This window comes from Rana temporaria, chromosome 7, assembly GCF_905171775.1.
Source record: "Rana temporaria chromosome 7, aRanTem1.1, whole genome shotgun sequence".
Taxonomy (NCBI): domain Eukaryota; kingdom Metazoa; phylum Chordata; class Amphibia; order Anura; family Ranidae; genus Rana; species Rana temporaria.
The window spans coordinates 156,967,377-156,988,817 of record NC_053495.1 but is presented as its reverse complement, the minus strand read 5'-3'; the positions used below and the strand labels follow the sequence as shown (position 1 = coordinate 156,988,817).

Genomic DNA, 21,441 nt, shown 5'->3' with positions numbered 1-21,441 from the left:
TTTTATCTGGAAGTCTGTTAATTTTCACTGAACAATAAAAGTGGATTGCTCAGAGCTGGATTAACTATGTGTGGCAAGACTGGGCACAGATGATCGGAAATCTTATTCTCTACATTGTGAAATCAAAAAAATAATTTTTTTTGGGTTTAGATCCACTTTAAGTTCTGATTCTCATTTGTACATGTAAGCATGATTGGGTGTAGAGGAAGAAGTAAGGCATGTACAGCAGTACAACAGAAGTAGTAGGTACAGCAAGAAAACCAAGGAGTGTGGATCATGATGACAGTTTGCAATGGGCTTCATGGTCGGGTCTTTGGTGGACCCCCAACAGAGGTTTAACAAGCAGCAGATACCCCATCTTAATTTTTTTATTTATTTTTTAAGCCCTAACCATGACCATTTTTTATTTTATTTTCACCTTTGTATTACCGAGATGTATTGCTTTTTTTTTTGGGGGGGGGGGGGGGGGCTAATAATTTTGGCCTAACAAAAACGTATAGCACGACATATCCATGAACTTGCACTTATTAGTTGAATGACACCATTTCTTTCTCCTACTTATACTTTTTTGATCCCACAGGTGCAGAAAACCAACCCAAACCTCAACCAGTAAGAGGTACAGTTCATTGATAATTTAATAAGCTATAATATAATCATTTATTCATTCATTCAGTAGGTTTACTTTACTGTTTGGTGTTTTGCAATTTTTAGGCTTAGGGCCCTTTTACACGGATTATCTGATCAGCTCTGCCTATCGCTTTTTCAAGTGGACCTAATTGGACCCTCCAGTCTTCCCTATGGAGCGGTGGATGTCATGGGGGACATGTCCGCTGACATCCACCGCTATCCAAACCGATCCTCTCCGCAAAATCCTGACGGATGGTGGTCCCATTTTCCATCCGTCTGGCGGCTTGGATGAAAACAGACGGGCAGTCCATTTTCACCTGATTTCACCATAGAGGAGACGTGGAACTATGTCAATCTCCGCTCTGCACAGACCTGTTATCCGCCTGCTCAGCAGGGGTCAGCGACGCGATCCCTGCTTAGCAAGCAGATTCCGTTCCAGGGAGTTGCCCGTGTGAAAGGGGCCTTACACATTACAAGGCCAATTCTGTTCATTCTTCCAACTGCCACAAACTCATAGTTGCATGTGGAGATGAACACCATGTGGCAAAATTAGCGGTTGTTTTTATCCCTTCAATAAAACACAGCTGATATGATGATAATGGAAAGATTGATCATTGAGATTTCTAGCATGGAAAACATGTGAGAGTGATAAAGGGCACTAATGTATGTTTAAATTTAAGTCTAGGGAGGATATTGCATATTGCTGTAGCTCCATACAAGGATTCTGCCATTTGATAGTTGAATGCTGGTAGTCCAGCTTTACTGTGGGAATGACGGTCTAGTGCTGGCCATACACTGTTAGATGATTTTTATTTTTTATATGTAGCCGGCAAGATGAATGTACAAAACTATCAGATTCCCCCACCTACACAAACAAAGTGAATGACGGAATCTAGCCCCGTGACATTGTATTATGACAGCAGTGGCTATCACTTTGTCCTTTTTGACCAAAATCAATTAAACAATTGACTTCTGTTGAGCTGGAATGACCACATACTGATCAAAGTCCATCCGGCCCCTTCTGAACCAGTCCAATTTTGATCAGTGTATGGCCAGCTATACTCTTGGCTTGAAAATATGCCTACAGACCGCGCATAGCAATATAAAAAAATTTTTGGAGACCGACCATACAGGTATTTGCAGGCACATAAGTTTTATCAGTAACGTTGAGACAGTTTTTGCATCAACAAGTAAAAGTGTATGTGGCATGTGGTTCTGAACATTTTATCATGATTCTCATGATAAACTCGGTTTATTACTACTGTAGGATAGTTTAAAAAAAAAAAAATATTTGCAGATCACAAAAAGTTCCTCCTTCAGGGCTATTGTAAGACAGTCAGTCATACAGTGTGCATAGAAATTAATCGCCCCCCTTTTTAAAATAATCACAAGTTGTTGTTTTGCAGCCTGAAATGAAGACAGACACCAGTTTTGTTTTATCCAGCTGTATTTACTAGTGCAAATTATAACATCCAAAGCTATAACACCAGCATGTCAGATTTTTTTTTTTTTTTATAAATTCCTTAAAGAGGAATTCCAGCTGTTTCTGTGTTTATTAAAAGTCAACAGCTACAAATAGTGTAGCTGCTGACACACTCGCCTGTCCCACGGCCAAGCGATGCAGCCGCCCAAAGCCTCGGTCCTCTCCCACGGCATTACTAGTGTGGGGACCCGGCTGTGACAGCTTGCGGCTACACAACCGGGTGCTCACTGCGCATGCGTGGAGAACTTCCGCTCGGGGCGGCACTCCAAACAGAAATGGGAGCTGGGTACCTGTCAAAACTAGGTACCCCCCCCCCCCCCAAAAAAAAAATGACATGCCAAATGAGAGATCCTAGGGAATAAAATGGTGGTCATTGTAATTTTTTATGTAACACTGTATTTGCGCAGAAATTTTTCAAACGCAATTTTTTTGGAAAAACAATTTCCCGAATTTAAAAAAAACACTAAAGTTAGCCCAATTTTTTTGTATAATGTGAAAGATGATGTTAGGTATCCATTTACTTTGTGCAACATGTCACGCTTTAAAATTGCGCACACTTGTGGAATGGCACCAAACTTCGGTACTTCTCCATGGGCTACGCTTTAAAAATGTTTTACAGGTTACCAGTTTAGAGTAACAAAGTAGCGTTCACTTCTGCTTGCGAGCACGAGGGGATGGGGCGCTTTTAAAAAAATATTATTATTGTTCAACACTTTTTTCCTTTATTTTTTGGCTCACTTTTATTCCTATTACAAGGAATGTAAACATCCCATGTAATAGGGATAGGGCATGATAGGTCCTCTTTATGGAGAGATCTGGGGTCTAGAAGTCCCCAGATCTCTCCTCTATGCTGTAAAGCCAGAGATAAAAATAAATAAAATCTCTGGCTTCCCAGAAAAAAACCAGCAATGTTTTACATCTGCTGGCAGCGGAAGTGACATCATGGTGTCACTTGCGGTCTCATAGAGATGGCCGGGGACCATCTGGTCCACAGTCTGCTTTGTGGTAAACCGACGCCATTGCCACATCGTTCTCCAGCTCTCCGATCAAACGGGTGAGCCAGGAGAAGCTCCGGAGGGACACCCCTCCCTCCCGCCACCTGTAAAAGCAATCGAGCAACTGAAAAGCCGCCATGATTGCTTTTACATTGCAGGGAATCACCGGCTGAAAAAAACAATATCTGAATGATGCCTGCAGCTGCTGGCATTTTTCAGATATATTGACTCCAACCGAAGGACTTTATATGATGTCCACCTAAGGTTAAGTGGTTAAACCCCATAGAAAATCTGTGGAATGACTTGACTGCAGTCTGCAAATGGTCATCAGCTAAATTAAGTGAACTTGAGCAGTTCTGCAAATATTGGAAAGTCCTAGATGTACAAAGTTGGTAGAGACATATCCCCATAGACTAAAGGCTGTAATTAAAGCAAAATGTGGTTCAACAAAATGCTGACATAAGGGGGTGATCCTTTTTCCAACTCGGAGATTCTGTTTTTGAATTATTTTTTTTCTGTTGGTGTTATCTTTCACTTGGATGTTATAAGTTGCACCAATAAATAAAGCTGGATAAAACAAAACTGTCTTCATTTCAGGCTGCAAAGCAACAAAATGTGATTATTTTAAAGGGGGTGATTCTTTTCTATACCCACTGTCTAAAACACTCTGTACTTTTTTATTTATTATGGTCTTGGGCCCCTTTCACATCTGCGGACCGTATGTCCGCTTTTTCATCCATCGATCTCGCCCGCTTACGCATTCCTCCGATTCTGAGGAAAACCCTATTTTTCCTTCCGTGATTGGATCGGGTCAACACGGACAGACGGTCCGTGTTCATCCGATCCCCCCCATAGGGGAGAGCGGAGAAAAGACAGGGCGGTCCCTGACAGTGTGCGGGGACCGCCCTGTCATCCGCCGGCTCAGCCGATATCAACGGAGCGATCCCCCTGAGCAAGCGAAGGTTCACGGGGCGGATCAGTAATGATCCGCCCCGTGTGAAAGGGTCCTTACAGTACACCTGAACGTCTGCAAACTCCCCCCGTGTCTCCTGTAAAACAATGATTAAATGGAAACAATGGGATCAGCAAGGTGGTTTCACCTAATGAAGACATTTTGCCTTCTGGGCTGTGTTTTAGAGCACAGCAGTTCCTAAAATAGAAAAGGAGAATACTGATCAGATACAGTTATCAAAAGATATGAGCTCCAAACAGCTCAGTTTAGTAAAATCAGCTAACGGGGTCAATTTAAAGCTAGAAACATGAAAACAGATGTTTATAACTGTATATAATTGTGTGAAATTCTTGTGCATAAGGTGGGCTCAGCAAGGTGGTTTCACCTAATAAAGAAATTTGCAAATAATTCCCTCCACTGGTGATATCTTTCTCATCAGAGGACTAGTGAAACTGTCTGTTTTGAGACCTCATTCAAATACAACTGTTTGTCTTCCAGGTACATTCTGGATCCTGATTATAGCTTTGATTGTTATTTTACTGGGAGTTTGTATAGTAGTCCTGAAGAATCCTAACACACTCAGCGCAGAAAAACAACAAAAAAAAGTAATGGAATCTTTCCAGGATAAGTTTAGAAAGTTTCCAATTCTTTTTTCTGGTCAGTCATCGGACCTTTGGTACAGGAGCCAAAGGATTTTAGAATTGCAACTCCGTCATGGGAATGAAAACAAGGAACCTGCCATTATTTTATTAACCGGTGCCCAGGATGCAAAACAGATGTTGCATTGTGTAGGAAACTATCTGGCAAAAACCTATGCTTCTACCCTTAACGGCAGCTACACAGTCCTCTCTGGGACGGATATGCCCTCTGAAGACAGTGAAGATGTTAAGATGAATATTGATCAAAGGCTAAATGCAGGATTCCAAGGTAACAGTAAAGCGGCAGTGCTGCATCGTTTAGAATTACTACCTCCTGGGTCGTTGATCATTCTCTACAAATATTGTGACCATGAGAATGCGGCTTTTAAGAATGTTGCACTGGTGCTAACGGTGCTTTTGAAGGACCCTACTTTGCAACCAGACATTGGGCTTAATGAACTGGAGGAGACCGTCTATGACTTCTTAAAGGAAACATTCATTACTCAAGGAAAGTCCAGGACGTCCCATAACGAGATGGATGGAGACAAGCTGGGGGGAGTGTGGAGTCGCATCTCGCATGTTGTGCTGCCTGTGTTCCCTGGAAAACAGAATGTGAAAGAATGTGAAGAATCCAAAACCAGTCCATGAAGATAGCAATTCTTTTAAGCACAACATGAAATGGGATCAGTGCTATATGTGCACTCATACAGAGCTCTATGTTCAGAATTGTTTGAAGGAAATCTAGTTTCCCATAAAAATATAATTCTTTAATTTCTTCTCCAATACCCCACCAGAAAACTAAAATGGAGCATTTGATTGTTACAGGTAAAGAAACCAGTTCATTTGTCAAACACTTTTAGCCTTAGTCCATTGTGTCCATATACCATTGTTGATAACCCTGGACACCAAGGCTGGAGTAAAATAGGACTTTCTCGGTCTTTTACCTCACTTCTCATCAACATTGATGGTCCTCAGCTCTGTCCTGGGTGACGGTTGTGGTTAGAGAGATGGACCACCAATTGTAATGACACAAAACTTTGTGTATATCCACATCCAGCCAGTGACGTAATCTGAAGTTCATTCATTGGCTGCGGCTTTCACTCCAAATACCTCATAAAAAAAAATGTGAGCTCTGAACGGGAAAGTGGCATTGTCTATTAAAAATGATGACTTCTTCCACAGAGATGAATTGAGCATAAATCTAAAAAAAACTATACTTGTGACTGGAAGTATAATTCAGCTAGATTCTGAGTTGGTAAATATATATTTTTTTTAATTTGCTTTAATTTGAACTTCTGCAATGATAAAAATCTACTGTTGCTTGGGTACATCGTCACAGGCCCTGAATAAGCATCCAGCTAGCATTGTCTAAATCACCTTCCCTGTCAGTGACCCAGAAGTATTGAGGCTGGTGGATCAGTATGGCAGCTAGAATTTTTAGGAGGGTCTGCTTTGACATCCCATGTATTTTTTGCAATACAAGGTGAACTGGTAAAATACAAAATGTCATAATAAATAGGCCACAGATATTTATGGAGGAACTCCATTAAACATGTTTATCTAAAATGGTCACAAAAAAAAAGTTAATTTTAGAAAACTGTGTAGTTTGTGTGAAAGTAGTGTCCCCATGTCACTTTCTACTACATACTTTTAGCAACCAATGAATTATGCCGCTAGGTGCTGGAGAAGGTCTTTGAAAGTCACAAGAGATGATCAAAAGCACTTATGTATTGTCTGCTTTTGGTGCACTGGCTCCCTGTTTTCTGCAGAATCCCAAAATAAAGCCAAGCTGAGCAGTGTCCCTACCCTACACATCTATGTACAGTCTTTTCTTTTTGACAATGTATTTTTATGTTATCCCCATTTGTATGAATGCTAGGACCTGTGTGTATAATTTTTGTCACTATGTGATGCCATTCTTTAGCATAGCGATGTGACTTGAACGTACCTGGGTTTAAAAAAATATAAAATAAAAAAAAGTTCACCTCCATTCATAGGTCACATTTCATCCATAGAAGCTGTAGTTACGTCTTCTTTGAATGGTGTAGGTGGATGGAAAGGGCGGGTATAGTTGGGCACTCTTGATTAGGGCATGTGACAGCTCCTTAGTTCTATTAACCTCCAATGCACTGGAAAATTTCCAGGGTGGGGGGCATTGAAGGAAAATTTCTACTTTTTTTTTTTTTGGTAAACTTAAGCTTTAAAGGAAACCTGTAACAAAACAAATCACCTCTGAATGCCTGAAGTAAGACCCCTTTCACACTGGGGCGGTTTGCAGGCGCTACTGCGCTAAAAAAATAGCGCCTGCAAACCAAGCTGAAACAGCGGCTGCTTTTTTCACTGGAGCGGTGCGCTAGCAGGACCACTCCAAAAATCCTGCTAGCCGTGTCTTTGGAGCGGTGAAGGAACGGTGTGTTTACCGCTCCTGCCCATTGAAAACAATGGGATACCGCTGGCATAGCTTCTCTGCAGAGGCGCTTTGCAGTGGTTTTTAACCCTTTTTCGGACGTTAGCGCGGGGGGTAAAACCACCCCGCTAGCAGCCGAAAACCGCTGCGAAATTGGCAGTAAAGCTTTAACGCCCCAGTGTGAAAGGGGCCTAAGAATTGTATCTCGCAACTCCGAGCAGCCATTTAAATTCAGAATGGTATTAGAATTGACAGTTGGAAAATTTAAAGTTTCAAATACATTACAAGCATTTTTTTGTTTATGGATCTGAACTCTGCTGCATTGCTTTCAATGTACATTCACGCATCCCTAAGGCCCCTTTCACATTGAGGCGTTTTTCATGCGGTACAGTGCTAAAAATAGCGCTGCTATACCGCATGAAAAATCATGCCCTGCAGGCTTCAATGTGAAAGCCCGAAGGCTTTCACACTGAAGCGGTGCGGTAGCAGGAACGCTCCAAAAGTCATGCTAGCCGCATCTTTGGAGCGGTATAGGAGCGGTGTGTTTACCGCGCCTTCCCATTGAAATCAATGGGAAACCGCGGTAATACCGCCCGTAGCGCGGGCGGTATTAACCCCTTTTCGGCTGCTAGCGGGGCCTAAAACCTCACAGCTAGCGCCCGAATATCGCGGTAAATACGACGGTATAACGGCGCTACAAATAGCGCGGCTATACCGTCACCGCGGCTCCACGCCTCAATGTGAAAGAGGTCTTACACAAAATTCAAAGACCTGTGTCTGAGGACATACGTATGCCAGATGCAGGTATTGGGGGGGAACAAATTTATGCACTGCAATTTGTTTTATTTTTTAAAGTCGGCAGCTACAAACACTGAAGCTGCTGACTTTTAATCAGGACACTTATCTGTCCAGGGAGCCCGCAATGTCAGGCCCCACAAGGCCAATCCGTCCATCGGATTGGATGCAGGCGCCGTCATTCCAACTAAGGGAAACTGGCAGTGGAGCCTTCATGTTTCACTGCCGGTTTCCTGAGAGACGCACAGGTCCCAGAAGGCAGCGGGGGAGAAGAGGACGTAACTTACTGGGCCGTGGCGAGGCTGGGACAGAGGTACACAATGTACTTCATAAAATGTAAGTAAAAAAATGATCCAAAATCAAGTAGTGGAGGGTTTGTCTTTCCTTTAAGACAAAGTTGTAAAAGTGGGTGGGACTCCACTTTAAAGACATACTGAAAAAAATATAGGCTTCCACATTTTCCTTTTCTTATGTAAAGACACGCTGACTAGCTATATTACTCATCCTTTGGCTTTAATACTTTTACTGAAGAATAAAACATAGACAGATCAGTAGGTTTGGCTTTAGTGGTTGCTTGTTTCAAGTAAGTGACTTTAAAAGTATCAAAGCCATTGAATGGTAACCATGCAACTGGCATATTTAGATAGAGTTGATAACTAATTAATTAACTTATTTACCTCAGTACACTTTTCTTAAAGGAGAAGTATAGCCAAAGCTACTTCTCCTATGGATCACATAAGTTCAGTTAAATCTGCACTCCTGTGACCAGCTTTCAGCCGACAGCGGACTGAAGCCCGCTGTCGGCCAATGTCACTCAGCTGGTCCAGGCTTGAGAAAGGGGCCGACCATATGGTCTGTATCCATCCAGACGCCTGGACCAGCACCTGGCTTAGCCTCTTGGCGATCCACCGAGGGCTTGAGCCAGCCCCTCCATAGCCCCAGTGAGCAGAGAGCTGCTGATTGACAGTCACAGCCCTCTGCTCAGAGCAGAGGGGAGAACTGAGTGATCACTTAGTGTTTGATCGCTCAGAGCTGGCGGGGGACAGATGCAGCATTGTATTGATGCTTCATCCACCAAGGAGAGCATGATTGTGTTTTTTAAAATCCCAAACTTCTCTTTTAAGATCACCTGCCAGCTTTGGCATTAAATTTAGCAGATACAGTGCAGCTCCGCTGAGTAGACATTGAGTAGGTTTGTATCCATTGCTTCTTGCATCTACACATTGCAAAAATGATGCAGCAGCTTTGCATGTTAGCCAATCCGCTTCTTAATTCGGCTTGTTCAATTAAACTTTGACATACAAACCTGGAAGCTGATTGGTTTTCTATGCACAGTCGCACCAGATTTTGCGCACTCAAGTTCTGATAAATAATCCCCATTGTGCTCCATTTATAAAGCAGTGGTAAAGTCTTACTTCTGCTGGTTTGGTAAATAAAACAAACGAATAGCACATATACAGAGAAGAGCAAATTGCTCTCCTGGCTTTGGGTCCTCAAAGCCCAGCAAAGCGCTAATGCATGAGAGTAAAAACAAAAAAAGTAGAGTAGAGCTCAGACATGTGACCTGTCTCTCTTCCAATTGGGAGGTCTCTGCTGCGTTAAGCTTAGAAACTCTGACATACTACAGGCTCCACACCTCAGCCCGCATTTTATGAATAGAGGCTGTAAAAGGCAGTCCATGGGGAAAGTAACCCTGCAATGTAGTGCATCTCCAAAACTTCTCTTGTAAATTGGCCCTTTTTGAAGTATGAAAAATATTTTTTGTAGCTGGCACCACATCCTGTTTTGAAACAGTGTTTCAGCTGTTACAAATAAAAGGGTAAATCCCGCAAATGGCTATACTATTGTGTGTGTATATACATGCATGCATATCTATATATCCTTCTTTTTTTTTTTTTTTTTTTTTTTTTTAATGCTTAATTTGTACTGTTGGTTTGAATACACTGGTGTTTTTTTCTTTTTCTTTTTCTTTTTTCCAAGCTCAAAGCGAAGTGACACGCCGGCGAAAACCATGATCTTGCAATACCTGTTCATTTTGTCTAGGGTGATGGGAATAAGCACAATACTTACCTTATTCCTCATGCCTCAAGCAACCAGCGCTCTCCTCTGCTCCTGGATGTGGACAGCTCTTAATAAGTGAGGAGAGGAATAAGCCAAGTATCTCACCTTATTCATCCTCCTAGACAAAATGAGTGGAGGGGACCACCACTGCTAGGGTAGCTTTTTTTTCTCCAGCCTGGAGTCCAGCTTTAAAGTGTATGTAAATCCTAAGGACCCATTTTCTTTCTTGTGGTACATTAACATGCTAATTAAAATGAATGGACTGCTAACTCCACTTAAGTACATCACTCTTTTAGCTACCACAGTGCATTGCTGTGCGATGCAGGATGTGACAATGCAGGTGCGTTGCCTTCTGCATTTTTCAGTTTGAATGTCAACGTGATGCATGTTACTTGCATTACTGTGCGTTGTGTTAATATTCACAGTAACAGACGCATTTCTGCAACGTGGAAGTGTAATACCACGTACACACGATCGGATTTTTCGATGGACTTTTTCCATCGGAAATTCCTATCGTGTGTGGGCCCCATCGGAACAAATCCGTTGGGAAATTCCGATCGTCTGTGTGGAATGCAATCGGAGAAAAATCCATGCATGCTTAGAATCAAGTCGACGCATGCTCAGAAGCATTAAACTTAATATTCTCGGCTGGTCGTAGTGTTTTACGTCACCGCGTTTTATACGGTCGGAATTTAGTCTGACAGTATGTATGGAAGTCGGCTTTATCGGAATTCCGATGGAAAATTCCATCGGAAATCCGATCGTGTGTACGTGGCATTAATGGGCCCTTAAATCACATTTTTAGTATGTTTTGACATCATGCCTCGCTTTATACTACTTTGGTAAGCAAATGTTTATTTTTTCTTACTTAAAGATCCTGCCAATTACAACACTTCCTAATGGGGGTTGACCTCTATAAATTGCATGCCAGTTAGCATCCACATTGTCCACCTGCTATACGAGTTCCTTTGGTTGGCTTTTCGACTGCTTATCTGATGGACCTGATAAGCAGCCCAATGGCTCACCTTGCAGACTGACCATGCTGCTGCTTTTTGTGAGGTGGTGGCTTAGTGTTGTCAGCTGGCAACAGGAAATCCTGTTACTGGCAGGATCTCCAGAAAAAAAAAAAAACTCTACAATAACTTGACAATAAAATGATTTTCTTAAAGTAGAAGTTCAGGCAAAACTAACGCTAAACCAGCTCTCTGCCATATTCTAAACCCAGGGGAGTCCAAACTTTTTTCAAAGAGGGCCAGATTTGATGAAGTGAACTTGCGTGAGGGCCGACCATTTTGCCCGACATTCTTTGAACCATTAAAATTAAAAGCAAATGAACTAATACACTGCCCAACAAGAATTCTCCTGCCTTTTTGGCTGTGTGGTCAAGATTCTAAGGATGAGCATGGGCGTGTTATCTGGATATACTGTATTTATCGGCGTATAACACGCACCTTAACTGTAAGAGGGAAGTTTCAGGATTTTTTTTTAATTTTAAATAATTGTGAAGCAAAATAAGGGTCATTGCCCATCAATGTAGCATAATCAGTGCCCACCTGCAGCCTCACCATTGCCATGAATGCAGCCTCTGAATGCACGATGCTCTGGGATTCGTTGGGATCTACAAAAGAGATCTATGTCCAAATTGCCAGTGGGGCCGCATTAAACTGGAACGCAGGCCGCAATTGGCCCCCGGGCCGGACTTTGGACATGCTTGTCTAAACCTATTCCATCTAACCCTGTAAAGCAAAAATCGTTATACTTACAGTGCATACGGAAAGTATTCACAGCCTTATTCCAAAATGTAATTCATTACTTTCCTCAAAATTCTACAAACCATACCCCATAATGACAATGTGAAAGAAGTTTGTTTGAAATTTTTGCAAAATGTATTAAAAATAAAAAAGGAAAAAAATCCTATGTACATAAGTATTCACAGGCTTTCCTCAATACTTTGGCACCAATTACAGCCTCAAGTATTTTTGAGTATGATGCTACAAGCTTGGCACACCTGTTTTTGGGCAGTTTCTCCCATTCTCCTCTCGCCACAGAGAAATGCGGGAGCTCTGTCAGAGTGACCATCCGGTTCTTGGTCACCTCCCTGATGAAGGCCCTTCTCCCTCGATCGCTCAATTTAGCCAGGCGGCCCGCTCTAGGAAGAGTCTTGGTGGTTGCAAACTTCTTCCATTTACAGGTAATGTAAGCCACTGTGCTCATTAAGACCTTCAATGCTGCAGAAATGTTTCTGTACCCTTACCCAGATCTGTGCCTCGATACAATCCTGTCTTCGAGGTCTACAGACACTTTCTTGGACTTCATGGCTTGGTTTGTGCTCTGACATGCACTGTGTTAACTGTAGGACCTTATATAGACAGGTGTGTGCCTTTCCAAATCCTGTCCAATCAAGTTGTAGAAACATCTCAAAGATGATCAGTGGAAACGGGATGCACCTGAGCTCTATTTTAGGTGTCATGGCAAAGGCTGTGAATACTTGTGTACATTTTTTTTTTTTCATTTGCAAACAAACATCTTTCACGTTGTCATTATGGAGTAGGGTTTGTAGAATTTTGAGGAAAATAATGAATTTAATCAATTTTGGAATAAGGCTGTAACGTAACAAAATGTGGAAAAAGTGAAGCGTTGTGAATACTTTCCAGATGCACTGCATCTATTCTGCACCCAATCCAGTCCCAGCATCAGCTGTCAGCGGCAGCTTCAGTGTGGAGGTGGTTGCAGGAGAGACAGCTGACAACGGAAGCCCCTTAGTAAGTCTATGGGTGACATCACTTCCCAGGCATTTGAGCATTTTTTTGCTTTACAGGGTTAGATAGATTTAGGTTTGGAATGTGACAGAGAGCCGGTTTAAAGTTGGCACCTCCAGGTGTGGTGAAACTACAAGTCACATGAGACATTACAAGACCCTGACAATCACAGGCATGACTCCTAAGCCTCGTACACACAATCTAATTGTTGGCCAACTGAGCATCTGATTTTTGTCTTAAGGGCGTGTGCCTGGTTCTTGTCTTGCATACTAATGGTACACAATTGTCGTGCAACAAACGCAAACATAGTGACGTACTACAGGGAATTTCAGCTCTTGAGCGCCACCCTTTGGGCCCCTTCTGCTAATTTCGTGTTTGGTGAACATTGATTCCAAGCATGCGTGTTTGTACTTTCAACTTTTGTGTAGCAGATTTGTGTACTGACCATCAGAAAATCTCACAACAAACCGTTTTCCGCCGAAAATTTACTAGTCTGTCATCCAACATTTGTTGGCCAAACGTTGGTCAACAATTGTCAAAATGGGCGTACTGACAACAGACAATCCCCTGCCAACAATCGGATCGTGTGTTCGAGGTTTTAGAGGCAGAGGCATGGATGGGATTTGTAGTTTCACCACAGCTGGAGGGCTGAGGTTGCCTACCCCTGCTTTAGGCTGTATATAGTGTGACATGATGTCCTGAACATTTTGGGGTTACATACACTTTACTTAAAGCCTGTATATATATTTTGAGTTTAAGGCTATAGTGTAAATATAAGTTCAGCATTTTTCATGCTCTAGTAGAGCTTGGCAACCTTTTGATGGTGTGTTCTGCACCTTTATGGCATTGCTAGAATACTGCTGAATCTTGTTCCATGTCTCATTCTCCATTTTATTCAGTGAAAATGGCCTACTTTGCAAGATTACGGCAATTTTAGAGCCAGTGCAAAAATTATTATAAGTGGAGATAGTGGATTGATTACTTTGCTAGATTCAGCTGTAAGATTTCCCTGCCATGGTTCTACGTTCCACCCACATTGGAGTTTGTTTCCTCTCTTAATATAACTTAAGAGGCAAGACCTGGGAACATGGATCTTGCTACCAGAGTCTCCAAGCTATAGAGTAAATTTATGCGACATCCAGCTAAGCGAACCGTTAAAATTAATTGATGTTGACTGTTTTACCTGCCAAGTATTTTTTAATTCTGTTCAAGTGCCATGATCTAGGTTCCCCTGTCAGATGGCATAATCTGACTATAACCTCCAGTACAGCTGAGGGCAGTACAACTTGGTCAAATGTCCTACCCTCTCCTGAGTATACTTGCCTGTTTTAAGTTTCCTCCGGTCTGGTGATGTGTGATCCTCTGTGGTAGTGAGCGGCGGTTGCAGGGGAGAGTGGGGAGCACTCAATGTTTGTGAATTACTGGAACCATGCTGTCATTTATAGGCACCATTGTCGGCACTCCATCCTCCCCCCTGCAGCAGCCACTGTCTGACACAAGGCTAGCTGGAGTTGTGGATTAGGCCAGTGGACCAGAGGGTGCTAAAAATAGGTAAGTACACACCTTTTTTAAACAGGTTAGGCAGCATAGCTAGTAGGAGGGGAGGAAATTGTTTTTAAATAGTGTAAAGATGAAATTCTACTTAAAAGGTCAGTCCACCCACTGATATTTGAAGCTGAACCTGTGAAAACGAAATGCTGTTAGCTGACAGCATAAGTGATCTGTCTAAGTTTTTTGTGTTGGCTGCTTTGGAATCATTTCCTAACATGCCCGAGGGTCCTATCAGCTGGGCTTTGGCCCGCTTTCACAATACTGCAGTGAGGTTTTCCCACACTGCAGGTGCAGTGCAACTAACCCACATGTTTGGAGCGGGTTAGCACAGTTGCATTGTGTCCCTCATGTTTGGTGTTCCTTCTGAAAGTTCACCAAACATGTAGAACACAACTCTTATCGAAAAGCGCAGCTAACCAGCTCCAGACATGCAGGTAAGCAGCGGTGCCAGAATACCACCCTACAATAGTGTGAATGGGCCCTTTGTAATTAGAGTCTTCACAGCTGGGCTCTTTCACTGGATGGCAGAAGAGGAGGGGGACCGAGCTGCTGACATAGATCGTCACAGCCCGGTCTCCCAGATACCTGTCAAAGACAGGTATCGGCTCCCCCCCGAAAGGTGCCAAATGTTGGAATCGGATGAGTTGAAGTTCCACTTTAAAGGGGTTGTAAAGGAAAAAGTTTTTTCACCTTAATGCATGCTATGCATTAAGGTGAAAAAACTTCCGACTACACTGGCCCACCGTTATACTTACCTGACCCCTCAAAAGTCCCACGCTCGGCCCCAACATCCTCTTTGCCGCTCAGCCTGGCTGTTGATTGGCTAGAGAGGATTGGATTGAAAGCAGCGCAGCCATTGGCTGGCGCTGCTGTCAATCACATCCCATGACGCAGCACGCCGAGGGGCGGGGAAGAGTGATACAGTGAGCAGCTATGGCCGCTCGCTGTATCACAGAAGCACGCCCGCAAGGACTCCACACAATGCGAGGGAGCTCGCATGAATGTGGGGAGGACCAGAGACAGCCACTGAGGGACCTCAGAAGACGTGGATCAGGGCCAGTGGACTATTCGTGGATGTTCACACATCCAATGGAGGGCTATAGGCCCTGCATCGGTCTTAACCCCTTGGCGTTGACAGTAGACATGTATCCGGCCTCTTGGCACGTGGGCCTTAAAACCGAGTGGCCGCATATGTGGTCCTGTGTAAACCGCTTACTGCGCTTTCCCTGCATGCTCCCAGCATGGTAGCCGATTGGGATTGGTAAGCTCCCGATGCATACTTGCGATCGGGAGCTTTCCGATCATGTGACGACCACTGAGACATCCCATCCTAGCAGTCGCATGACTCAAATGCATGCCTCCTGGCTTTTAGAGCTCTTAAAGGGCCTGCAAAGAAGGGTTAAAAATATCAGAGGGCATCTGACTACAGTATCCTAGGGGGAGAAGTGGCTTTAGGCCCCAGTCTTCAAGTGCAGAGAATCAAGGAATTAAAAGTGCTTTTCTTGGTACACTAAATATAAACGCACAGCTAACCCTTGCAGTGTGGGAGCAGCACTACTGCAGTAGAGGATTTTTACTTAACTAGTTCAGCTTTAAAGGTCTTTTCCCGACAACATTTTTGTATAGTGGGCCTCTTGGCTACCACACTTGTGTCTGTGACTGTCTGAATTGCACACTGATGGAAGTATGTGTGATGTGTGACTGCTGACCAGTGTTGTCTTGTCTTGTATGGTAGGTGTAAAGCTTCCTGACTGCAAATACAGAGCTACTCATCTATATTGTATATATCTCTTTCTGTTCAACAAACCAGATTTGTACACACAAGAAATATTGTTTCTGCTGTTCTAGTATTATCCAATTTATTTTTTAATGCACTGATTGTGTATACAATATATTTTGATTTATATGGCATCGTATGTTGAAAAATTTTGCTCTTTAAATGATCATTTTAGATGAAAATATTTTGCTAGTTTTCTAAGAATATTTTTTTAAGATTTCATTGTTAACGAATGTGGTGGAATTTTTCATGAAAAAAAGCAATAAAAAGATTTTGTTTTTAGTTCTGTTTCGTGCTTAAAGAATCACTTAATCTTTAAATTCAAGGACTTGTAAATCAGTGGTACATGTAGACACCACAAGGATCATGCATGTCTGCAGTATTGTTAGCTTAAACAATGTTTGACTTGACATGTTCACTTCAAACGGCTTGTATCATGATGCATAATTCTCTCCAACCAAGTTACTAAATGGATGAACTTTTAACTGAACAAAAAATGTATGGAAGCCAAAACTGTAACTTTTATGGGCTGATGAAGTTTAACTGATTTTGGTAATGTTCACCTTCCTGCTATCCCTGGGACTAGGCTTGCATGCAATATTACTGGTACTAGTTTTCATTTTTTTTCTTGCTGTCGACAAAAGTTAAAATGATTAAAGTTTTTTTTTTTGTTTTTTTCTAATAAAATAACAAACCTATTATTATACTTGCCTCCTATGTTGCAGAGGTTTTGCACAGGGCAGCTGAGGGCATCCCCTTCTTGGGAGCCTCTTCTGTGCTTCTGGCACCTCCCTCATGTTGAATGCCCCCACAGCAAGCAGCTTGCTATGGGGGCACTCAAGCTGCAGCTCTGTGTATCCTATCAGACACAGAGCTGCCTTTCGGCCACGCCCCCTCTCTCTCATAATTGGCTATCTGAGTTTAACAGCAGCGGAAGCCAATGGTGCCGCTTCTGTGTCTCAGCCAATCAGGAGAGAGATTTGTTTACAGAGATGGGGCTCAGGTAAGTATGAGGGGGCTGCTGCACACGGAAGCTTATTTATCTTAATGCATTAAGATAAAAAACCTTCTGACTTTACAACCCCTTTAATATCTTACCTATGAGAATGTACCATATTTTTCACTCCATAAGACGCACCTGACCATAAGATACACACAGGTTTTCGAGGAGGAAAACCAGAATAAAAATATTCTGAACCAAATGGTCTCAATGTAGATATGGGGGAAAAATGACAGTCTTGCAGATTGTGTAATGGTTAACAGCCTCTAAAAGTTCCATGTAAAAAAGGTAGTTTATTAAATAATTAATGTGGTGAACTTATATAGGATCTACCAACCCAGTGAAAAAAACAGCACAAGGAGTGCTGATAAACCAGAACATTCCTAGTAAAAAGTAACAAGCTTTAATAACAAATGTATCCTTTCCTAAACATTATGCAGATGATCAAATGGAGAGAAGCCTGGAAATCCCAGTAACTCACGACTAGCATATCAGCCTCTGCAGTCCCAGGGGGTGGGATGGATGGCTGGCTGTCACCCACCCTGATCCTGTGTAGAGAGATATTCACGGAGGGTGGTGTGGAGGAGGTTCCCACTCTCAAACTGTCAGATGTTAAATAAGGGGGGGTTTGGAGGATCCAGATACTCCAGGGTCAGCCTAGAAAAGCCACATTATTTTCCCGATGGTCAGGGAGGAGAGGGGGGAAGAGGGACAGTGCTATGCAGTCCGGAGTGGATGAACAGAGCCAGACAGGTGGCTGATGTCCGTGTCTATACAAGCAGCTGTGCAGCGGCAATCACAGGCAGGACACACTTCGTTCCCGGTGGTCTGGTTGGGCGCTGGTCGTCACACCAGACTTGCATATTTTAAGTAATTTAAAAGCCTTAAGTTACTATTTTTTAAATAAATTTGGGCTGCAACTGATTCATTTCATAATCGATTAGTTGGCCGATTTTATTATTTTGATTAATTGGTTAATGACCTGGTAATTTTGCTGAGATTTGCATGTTTACTGATATTTTGGCCAATTTGTTGTTGGGCAATTTAAAACGCACAAATTGCCGCAAAAACACAATATATGCTTTTTCTGCAGCTTCTCCATTGAAGTATATTGAATGAAAAAAATACTAAATATCACCGTTTTGCAGTAGAAAAAAAGTCCTTGCCCTTTCCAAATAGCAGCAGCTGAAAAAATCATGGATGTGAAAGTGTCCCATAGGAAACCATGTAAATCAACTGTAGTATGCTTCTGCAAAAAGCACCAAAAAACATTGTTTAGTAACATAATGGGGTTAAAAAAAAAACTAAAATTAGTACAAAAAGAGCAAATAATTCGCTACTGTAATGGGTTAATTTCTTACTGTGGGACAGTGAAAGTAATTATAACAGTAGTGATTTGTTCTTTTTGTACTATAAAGGGCTAATTTTCATATTTTTTTTTAACCCCATTATGTTACTGGCCGATTAACTGATTATGAAAATGGTAATCGATCAATCTACAACTAATGGATTAAATAAATTTATTGATTAGTTGTTTCGGCCCTAAAATCAACGATTTAAAAGGTTTTGCGCCATATGGAGCTTTTTTTTTTTTTTTTTTTAAATCATCCATCCTTGTGAGTTGGTGGCACCCTGTGAATTGGGGAACGATTCTGTTGGGAGAAAGCCCCCGGCTGGGTATAAGCCAAATGCGCTGTTTGATCCCCTGTAACGGGATCACCTGGAGCTGGTAAGACGCAAATCTTACCATTTGGTGGCAGACTTCTCACATAGGGTGGCTGATGGCGGTTTCTATTATCAGGAATCTTCAAGGCTTCTAGTTACAATCACTGGTGGACTTTTATAAGACTGGTGGACTCTAGCAGTAAAACTGTTATAGAATGGTTGTGAAGCTGTTAAAGTAGCAAAATGGCTCACTATCAGAATATTTGCAGAGGAAATGTAGAATTACTAAGTCAATTGTTCATGAAATTGTGACTCAGGATTTGAACATGAGAAAGGATATTATTTTGGGTAGTGTGGATAATGTCCAAAGAGCCATTATGCAGGATCTGAAGGCCATCCCACGTGAAGACTTCCTGGGATGCCGTGAAGAATGGAAAAATTGCTGGGAGTGTTGTGTACACTCACAAGGTGCACACTTTGAAGGAGACACTGTTCAATTGTAAAAAAATAAATAAAATAATAAAAGGATTTTTAAAATATCTTTCTCATTGCTTTCTGGACACACCTCGTATTAGTGCACAGGTTCATAGACACACACCCACACAGGTTGAACTGGATGGACTGGTGTATTTATTCAACCTTACCAACTATGTAAAGTTACCACAGAAGCACCATGCACTGTGTAAGGCTATTAGGTAGGGCTGGAGTGAAGACAAAGGAGGTCAATGTAGACGTTTGAAGAATCAAGATGAACTTATGAGTGTTCCCGATTCCTTCTGTAAAGCCTCGTACACACGACCGGTTTTCACGGCAGGAAAACTGACAGGAGAGCTTTTGGCTGGGAATCCCGGCAGTGTGTATGCTCCCTAGCAGTTTTCCCGACAGGAAAACTGCCCGGGAAAAATGGAGAACCAGTTTTCTATTTTCCTATCGGGATTCCCGGCAGAGTGTTTCCTGCCGAGAAAGTCTGTTTGCTTACCTGCAGGGCAGAAAAACCGTGCATGCTCGATTAACACTTCGCCGCATGCGCGGTAGCATACAACATTAGTGTGGGGTGTAGTGATGTAGAATGACAAAGTTTCGAACCAGGCAGGACTTCAGCAATGCAGGTTTATTAACAACTGGTAACATACAGGTTTATGTCCAAAGTATTACAAGATACAGGTCTAATTTATACAATTTCTTACAATGCAAGCATAATACATATTGGTATTCTTATCCTATAACCATATTGGTATTCTTATCCTATAACCAAATTGAAACCATAGTGAATTGTTCTCACCTTGAACCAGAATGGGTCTTTTCTGCCAATTCTTGGAAACCTGTTACCTGATGGGGACCAGTTGGTCGACCGGCTCGACCAAGTTTGTGAGGGAATTTCACCTGAGACCACACTCTGGAACGAGTTAAGTTTTCCCCATTTGTCTGGTACGAGGAGACAAGTTACGGACAGATATTTGCCTACTGGTTCTGACCGCTTGCCACCCGTGCGATAGGGCTGCATGGACAAGCAGTCAGCCTGATAGACGCCTATCTGACTTGTCTGACTAACAATTGTAAAACTGGCACTTATATACCCTCACAAGCCTTATCTTGGCCATCTCTCCTAGATGTGATTGGTTGCTAAGATCTACGTCAATGTAACACCTGTCCTACAACCAGACAAACTTAATTATTGCCAGAATTCCTATATGTTCATTAAAGTGATTTATAACTGGTTTTGTCCAATTTGTCCAGCTGTAGAAAATGATAAAAAGAAACTGCGCTAGGATAACTAGAAATGATGGCCTGAAGCTCTACAAAAGTAAGCAGCAACTAACCTGAAAACAAAACCGCGTAAAGAAGTGAGAAAAATATATATAGTTGCGCTAATATCAAAGGAAACCTTTACGAAAACCATAAATGTGAAAGTTGCATGAATAAATGTGAATCATAAATTAAATTAAAAAACCTGTTTACATAAACAATACACAATTGTAGTTAACAAATCATGAAATAGGCCATGGTGTAGACCAGGGGTATTGAATTAAAATTCATGGAGGTCCGATTAGTAAAATTTTCTTCCAGCCGAGGTCGGCATCGCAGTTTTGTGCGATTACCCCGATTCTTTACATCGCAGCCCGGGGGTGCAGGCACGACACACCATTCGTTTGAATGGGCTGCTGTGCCTGCGTTTTCTGCTGGGAAAAGGTCCTGGCATCTTTTTAAAAAGGCAGCCACATGGAAACTGCATGATGCGTTTGTACCATGCAATTTCCATGTGCAGAAAATTGCACTTTGCATTTTAGTGCATTTAGGAGTCAATGGTACCTCTTCGCATTTTCTGTGCAGAACCTCATTTTGTGCGCAGCCCTGTCCCCCTTCACATATCACCCCACACAGTATTACCCCCCTTCACATATCCCCACACACAGTATTACCCCACTTCACATATCCCCACACACCGTATTACCCCACTTCACATATCCCCCCACACAGTATTACCCCACTTCACATATCCCCCCACACAGTATTACCCCACTTCACATATCCCCCCACACAGTATTACCCCACTTCACATATCCCCCCACACAGTATTACCCCACTTCACATATCCCCCCACACAGTATTACCCCACTTCACATATCCCCCCACACAGTATTACCCCACTTCACATATCCCCCCTTCACAGTATTTCCCCACTTCACATATCTCCCCACACAGTATTACCCCACTTCACATATCACCCCAC

At 42.4% G+C, this 21,441-nt stretch overlaps 1 protein-coding gene across 1 annotated transcript in view; it reads left to right on the top strand.

Moving 5' to 3' along the window:
- Positions 1-6,507, top strand: part of LOC120945805 (torsin-1A-interacting protein 1-like) — a 56,769-nt gene extending 50,262 nt beyond the window's left edge. Inside the window, exons 10-11 of the mRNA XM_040360229.1 lie at positions 581-616; positions 4,556-6,507. Coding sequence (XP_040216163.1) covers positions 581-616; positions 4,556-5,343 — 824 coding nt within the window. The 3' untranslated portion in view covers positions 5,344-6,507. The remainder of the gene's footprint in view (positions 1-580; positions 617-4,555) is intronic.
- Positions 6,508-21,441: the final 14,934 nt, after the last annotated feature.